Consider the following 6,866-nt stretch of genomic DNA (forward strand, 5'->3'; position numbering starts at 1 on the left):
GCAGAAGTAAACCATAGTGTTCAGATTCAACCTCCACTCAATTAGGTTCAGTTTAACCCACACTTGGGGGTTAAACCTCGCATGAAAAGCAAGAATGTACACAGCATAATGACCCAGAGAGAGGTGACCTTCCTGGGGCACGCATGGCGGTTACCGGCAGGGTGGCAGCAGTGCGCTACTTGTGACTTGGTAGTTTTGTAGGCATTTGCATTTTAGCAATTTGCTAGGCAGAACGTTCATGTTTCATGCATTTTGCCGTGTATTTGTGAAATTTCACAATAAGGAAAGGTTAAACGTATATGCACCTAACAACAGACCGAACGCATCAGGCACCAACAAATGGAAACGCTGGGAGCAGTGGGTTTGTTAGTAACTGTGTTTCTGAAGTCATCAAAATTCTGCCAGGAAAAGGCCTGGGTAGCATGTGAAGGCAAGGCTAGGGTCTCCCGTGGGTGGGGGATGAGCTGCGGGCCAGCAGGCGACCGCCTGGAAGGGCGCATTGCTTAGGAGAGGCTGGGTTAGGCTGTGGAACGGACAACCCCAAATCCCTACGTCCTGATCTGGCTACACCTCCAGGAGGGGCACGGGGGCTCTGCTTCCCTCGGTCAGGCAGGGACCAGGGGAGGTGCCACCTGCAGGTTGGAGGCGCAGGAAGGCCACTCGGGGACGCACACCCTGGCTGCGCTTGGACTGGGCCGCACTGAGGAGCCCCACGTTCACACCTGGTCAGGACGACCTGGGGGCGCTCCTTCCTGTGTGCAAAATACACTCTCCCCCGGGGGACCATCCCAAAGTCTCCTCCAGCCCCTCGAAGATCAAAAGGGATGCAAAGGAGGCCTAGCCACGCCTCCTGGCAAGCAGCATGGCTAAAGGCCAAATCACAGACCCCCAAACCCGCAGTGTCAACTGAGGAGCAGAAAGGCAGTGGACACGGCCGTGGGGTCCCGAAGTCCCTCTGGATGGCTGTGCTGAGGACCCCGGCCCGGGGTGGATGCATTCCTGGACTAGACTGGCAGGGTCACACCACCTGCCCTTCCCATGGCCTTCGGCGGCCCCCTCCGCCGGCCCAGCGTCCTCGGGGTGCTGAGGTGGGCACTGGAGACCCCAAAGCTTTCTCATCCCCTTCTCGCCCACAGAGAGTCGGGGTCCCAGGGTTATTTTAAGTCTCGAGCCAGCACAGTCTCTTCGGGTCCAGGCTGATGTTTTTTGGGGGGACAGTATCACTCTTTCATATATGTAATCGACTTTTCAAACTTTGACTTCATTTCAGTCAGGTTCAGATGTCAAGGTCACGCCTGGAGCTCCTTTTCCCACAGTTCTCGTTTCTGCTGCTTTTCTTTGCATTTTCACCCCCTACCCCTCCCGCCCACCTTCCCCCTGCATAAGGCAGGTAACCGGGCGTGTCAGGCTGAGGAGGACGAGCTGCTCCCTGACTCGAGTATAACTCGAGAGTGTTGTAATTGTATCTTTTACTGCTTCCGGTTGAGACGCTATCACTCTTCTAACCCCCCAAGTCCCTGCCCTGGACTTTCTCTATTTCCGTTCGTTCCTGCCCACGCGCCAGCCCTTCTCTCTGAGCCCAGAGGCCAAAACGCGCAGCCAACAGTGAACAGCATGCGATGGGCCTTTGGCAGCCAGCACCCGGGGGTTCTAGGGCTACAAGGTTCTAGGTTCTTGGTCCGCCTTCCAAATATCACAGGGAGCCAGCTGACGCTCCATTTCCTCACTGTACACTTAGAAGGGACTTGTTACAAGGAGGGGGACCAGGGGAGCCGCGGGGCGGCCAGGCTGAGGCCAGGCCCCGGTCGGAAGGAGCTTCTCCCCTCTCGCATCTTCTCCTCCTACTCAGCCCTCGGAGGGGTTGGACAGACGGCCCACACTGTGGAGGGGTTCTGCTTTACTCACCCCACCTTTCAAAGTGCAGCTCATCCAGAAAGACCCCCGAGACACGCCAGGATAACCTCTGACCCAGCGTCTGGGCCCTGCGCCCCAGTCGGGCTGACGCAGAAAATTCACACCACGCTTCTCCACGTGGCTTGGATCTTTCCCGCCTCGGGAACACGGCTTTTCGTTGCGGCCTCCCGGCCCGAGGCCGCATTTACGGCGCTTCGCCGCGGCGGTCAGGGCGAGCTGCACGGTGCTCCGACGACAAGTCATCTCGGATCTTAACGGCGGCCAAGAAAGCTCTGTTCCTGCTGCCACCTGACGTGGGCTGGCGGCCGTGAGCGGCGGGTCCCCCTCACCCCCGGGGCCCAGGGTGAAGCTCCCATCGCGGGCTTCGTGACCGCCACGGGGATGTGGGGAGTCCGCGTGATGCCCGCGAGTGACCCCGCACCTGCGCCCGCGTCCCAGGTGCTGCGGGACTCGGGTGGGGGAGGGGTGGGGGGGTGGGGTGTTGGCGGGCTTCTGGCGGAGGCGATGCGGCTCCGGGCTCCGCGCACTGGGAATGAGGGTGTGAGGGGCAGAGCCTCCCCTGAAACTCCCGGAAGACGGCGTCCCCGCCGGCCCTGCCTCCGGCTGCTCTCGCGTCTGTCCTGATTGTCTGCAGTCCCGGGGCAGCTGGTCTGTGAGCGCGGGCTCCCTGCCCGCTGTCGCCTCCGCCGTGTACCAGCTGCGGCTGGGTGCTGCAGCGTCACCACCACGCCGAGGGGCTGGACCTCACGCGTCCAGGAGAGGGGACCTCCTCGAGGACAGTGTGTCAGAGTGCCTGTGGCCAAGACGGATGCTGTGTGCTCCTGATTTCCCTGTGAAGCAAAACTGTTTATTCTCTACTCCATTTTGGGCAGTAAGAGGCCCTGTAGAGACTTGCTTTTTCCTTAAAATGTTAATTCATGAAACTCCAGAGGCTAGGCTTAACAAAAGGAAGAGATATCTTTCTACATCCTAGACATGTTCAAAAATCTGGCTTTTTACCGTGTTAATCTGAGCAGGTTCACAGGAATATGGATCTTATTTCCCTGTGTAGTTAGAAAGTTAGGTGGCCCTAACTGTTGCAGCTTGTTCCGGTCCCTCTGATTATTGGTCCTTGGAAATTCATTAGGAAAAGTCGTGTAAAACCCCTAAAACTTTGTAGAGGAATGGCACCTTCCAAGGGGATCGGACAGTGTGGGCCAGCTGTACCATCCCTTCCCGCCTCCACCACCTCGCCTGCCGCGCAGGGACCCAGAACAGACTCCGAGAGACCCTGCCCCGCCTGAGAAAGGACGTCAGATTTGGGGAGCTGGTGGAGGGGGGTGTCCACAAGATGACATGTCCCTGCTGGGGCCTACCGTTGCAAGCAGAAGGGGTCAGGCCCTCTTTTCTCTTGCCCACGGATCACCAGGGCATGAGCATAGTAGAGTGTGAGCTGCAAACCCAATTTAAAATATTCCAGTAGCCACGTTAAGAAAGTAAAAAAACACGTGAGATTTATTTTAAGGATCTATTTTCTTTGAACCGATATATAGAAAATATTATAACAACATATAATTAATGAAAGGTATTATTTAAAAATAAATAAATAAATAAATAAATTTCTTTATTTTTGGCTGCGTTGGGTCCTTGTTGCGGCACGCGGGCTTTCTCTAGTTGCGGCGAGCGGGGGCTACTCTTCGTTGCGGTGCGCGGGCTTCTCATTGCAGTGGCTTCTCTTGTTGTGGACTAGATGCACAGGCTTCAGTAGCTGTGGCTCGTGGGCCCAGTAGTTGTGGCTCGCGGGCTCTAGAGCGCAGGCTCAGTAGCTGTGGCGCACGGGCTTAGTTGCTCCGCGGCATGTGGGATCTTCCCGGACCAGGGCTCGAACCCATGTCCCCTGCATTGGCAGGCGGATTCTTAACCACTGTGCCACCGGGGAAGCCCCATGAAAGATATTATTGATGAAATATTTTATATCTTAACAAAAATTCTTTTTTTCTCACCAAGCTTTCAAAGTCTGATATGAGACTTATGCACACAGCTTTTCTCCGCTGAAACTCGCCACGTCCCCGGGCCTGGTGGCCGCTATGGAGCAGAGCCACCCTGGAGGCTGTTGGAGGAGTGGCAGCTGGCGGGGAGGCCCCCCAGGTGGGGCAGCAGGAGGGGGGCACCCAGTTCATTCCCCCAGCCTGACAAGGAGGAGGGCACAGGGGACGCGGAGGCTCCCGGAGAAAAGGCAGCCACCCTGCCCTGGGTGGGGGACGGCAGAGCAGGAGGGGCTGGAGGGAGCCCGATGGACGTCGGCATGGAGGGGGCTGCGGGAGAGGTGGGTCAGGGGCCAGGCCTACTATGCGCGTTACTTCCTTGTGACCGGGAAGCAGCACAGCGGCCATTGCCCCTGAGTCACTGGACCGGCCTCACCGCAAGACACACACCGCTCTCTGCTCCAATGGCACCATCTTGCCGTGGGGGTGGACAGAGTCAGTAAGAGGAAAGCGTGTAATTCAGGAAGGCTCTGGGCAGTGGAGGCATTGCCCCTTCCCGAGGCCCCTCCATGCTGCCCCTTAAGCTCCTTGGTCAGAATGTCAAATGGGGGGGGGCGGGAGGGAGGAAGGAACGACGGGGCTTCGCAAATATGCAGGCCCTGGGCTCCCAGCTGCCGCCAGACGCCCTGGACCCCGGGGTCTCCCACCACAGCTGCCTCCTCAGGTCACGTGGGGCCCAGTGTCCCCGCTCCCAGGAGCCCTTGGGAGACCATGGGAGGCTCCTTTGGGGCAGGCCACCCAGGCTGCTGGGTGCTGACCTGCAACCAGGAAGGACCCAAACCAGCCTGGAGCAGGGACTCAGGGCCGGGAAGGCCAGTGCCCTTCCGAGGGGAGGGCGGTGCAGTGAGGGGTGGGCTGTGGGCCAGGGCTCGCTCTGGGGGCTGGGGTGTGGAGGCTGAGTGAGGGTCTGGGAGGGGCCCTGCGTGGGGACAGCGGGGCTGCAGCAGGCTTGGGCCTGAGACCCCCAGGCTGGGGAAGGGTCCCGGGGCCCGACCACACCCCTAAGTAGGGAGGTGGGGTGGCCGAGACAGGGCCTGGCTCGGGTGTGAAGGGAAGCACAATTCATTACTCCAAATGTGCCTCTTTGCCATATTGATTATTTTAAGCTGGTTATTTTTAAGCAGTAGGACACTGGGAGGAGCTCCGAAGCTGAGTAGAAGTCAGCCTTTTGAGAGACATTTACATGTACAAGGGAAACCTCCGTGTAAGGGTGTCTCCTCTTGTATGGGGATGAGGGGGACGACCACATTTCTAGCAACTCTTGTGGATGGAGAAGCTCTGCAGGAAACCTTACCCTTACTTGTGTGCTTTTCCTTGTCACCTCCCGGAGGGGCCTCTCTTCCCCACCCCCAACACCTTCTGTCTTAGCTGGAGGTGGCATTTAAGGTGGTGGCTTCAGCATTTCGGGGAGTCACTCAGTTTTCCTGGGTCTCTCCCATGTACACAGGAGGTATGCGTGTTATTAAACTTTTATTTGTTTTTCTCCTGTTAAACTGTCTTTTTATTACAGTGGGGTCTCAACCAAGAACCTGGGAGGGTAGAAGGAAAGTCTTCTGCCCCTTCCAGCCTCTGGGATGGGAAGCTCCCTCCAGGCCCTCAGCCTTCCTCCCACTCACGCCGGTGTAACCTGACACTCAGTGGTTCTCCTCCCGCCTCCTAGGACCAGCCCATCCCCAATTCCCCAACTTCCAGGAAAAGGAAACTTCAGTGAAATCGAAACTACTGGGGAAAGGGAGGGCCCCTGAGAGAGTCCAGGCACCTGGACCACAGCTGCCTCATCCCCACCATGAGCCGCACATCCCAACCCTTCTTCAACGGTGCCCACAGCGGGGTCCTCCCAAGCTATGAAATCCTCAAGGAGGAGCAAGAGGTGGCCGTGCTGGGGGCTCCCCAGAGCCAGGCCCCCGTGACCACCACGGTGATCAACATCCGCAGCGAGACCTCAGTGCCCGACCACATCGTCTGGTCCCTGTTCAACACGATCTTCATGAACTGGTGCTGCCTGGGCTTCGTGGCATTCGCCTACTCCGTGAAGGTGGGTGGGCACCTGGGGTGTTCTCCAAGGAAGTGTGTGTGAGCCTGGAGAGGCCCCCCTGCCTGGCCGGCACGTGGGGTGTGGAGAGCCCTTGTGTGTATTGTTCTGTGTGTGTGTGTGTGTGTGTGTGTGTGTGGCTTGGGGGATCATTCCCAATGAGAGTTCACGGCAAAGCTGCAGGGGCGCACATGGGGATGGGAGCTATGTCTCCACCACCCCAGGAAGTTCTCCTTCCCAGCCTTGTGAGAGAAGCTACATCCTTCACACTTCGGATTCAGACCTCGAGTCTGGTCCAGAAAAGAAGAAGGTACTGAAAGGACACTGACCCCTGGTGGGGTGAGTGGCCAGCAAAGGGGCCAGAGCCGAGGGAGGGTGAGCCCTGGGGCCCCCTGGAGAGGCTGAGAGTCTGTGAGGAAGCAGATCGAGGCCCCGCAAGGGGAGGGGGGCCCACCGGGCACTGTCCTGCTTGGGCTCCAGGGAACGGGCAGGGGTGGGTCCCCATCTGGGTGAATGGGCCCTGGGGGAGCAGCAGGGGAGGGCCTGAGTCACAGCACCTGGCTGTCACCTGGCCCGGCTCCAGGTCCCCCTCACCGTCTCTTCTCCCCCAGTCTAGGGACCGGAAGATGGTGGGCGACGTCGTTGGGGCCCAGAGCTATGCCTCCACCGCCAAGTGCCTGAACATCTGGGCCCTGGTCCTGGGCCTCCTCCTGACGATCGTCTTCATCATTATATTCGCCACTGGCTCCCTGATGATTTTTCAAGCAGTTTCCCAGCTCATAAAGGACTATGGCGGCTACTAGTAGCTGCCGGCAGCCTGAGGCAGTCACCCCTCTTCACTGCAGTTTATACACGCGTCTGTCCACAGTTGAATAAAATAAAGCATTTGTATGTGA

At 58.2% G+C, this 6,866-nt stretch overlaps 1 protein-coding gene across 1 annotated transcript; it reads left to right on the forward strand.

Moving 5' to 3' along the window:
- Positions 1-5,634: 5,634 nt before the first annotated feature.
- Positions 5,635-6,866, forward strand: LOC118898751 (interferon-induced transmembrane protein 3-like). The gene is made up of 2 exons (XM_036859220.1): positions 5,635-5,973; positions 6,582-6,866. The coding sequence occupies exons 1-2, from the start codon at positions 5,725-5,727 to the stop codon at positions 6,771-6,773; spliced, it is 441 nt and encodes a 146-aa protein (XP_036715115.1). The 5' UTR covers positions 5,635-5,724; the 3' UTR covers positions 6,774-6,866.

This window comes from Balaenoptera musculus, chromosome 8, assembly GCF_009873245.2.
Source record: "Balaenoptera musculus isolate JJ_BM4_2016_0621 chromosome 8, mBalMus1.pri.v3, whole genome shotgun sequence".
Lineage (NCBI taxonomy): Eukaryota > Metazoa > Chordata > Mammalia > Artiodactyla > Balaenopteridae > Balaenoptera > Balaenoptera musculus.

Coding starts and splice junctions, on each gene's coding strand:
- LOC118898751 (XM_036859220.1), top strand. CDS start 5,725: ATGAGCCGCACATCCCAACCCTTCTTCAACGGTGCCCACAGCGGGGTC. Junction 5,974..6,581: donor CATTCGCCTACTCCGTGAAG/GTGGGTGGGCAC, acceptor CTTCTCCCCCAG/TCTAGGGACCGGAAGATGGT.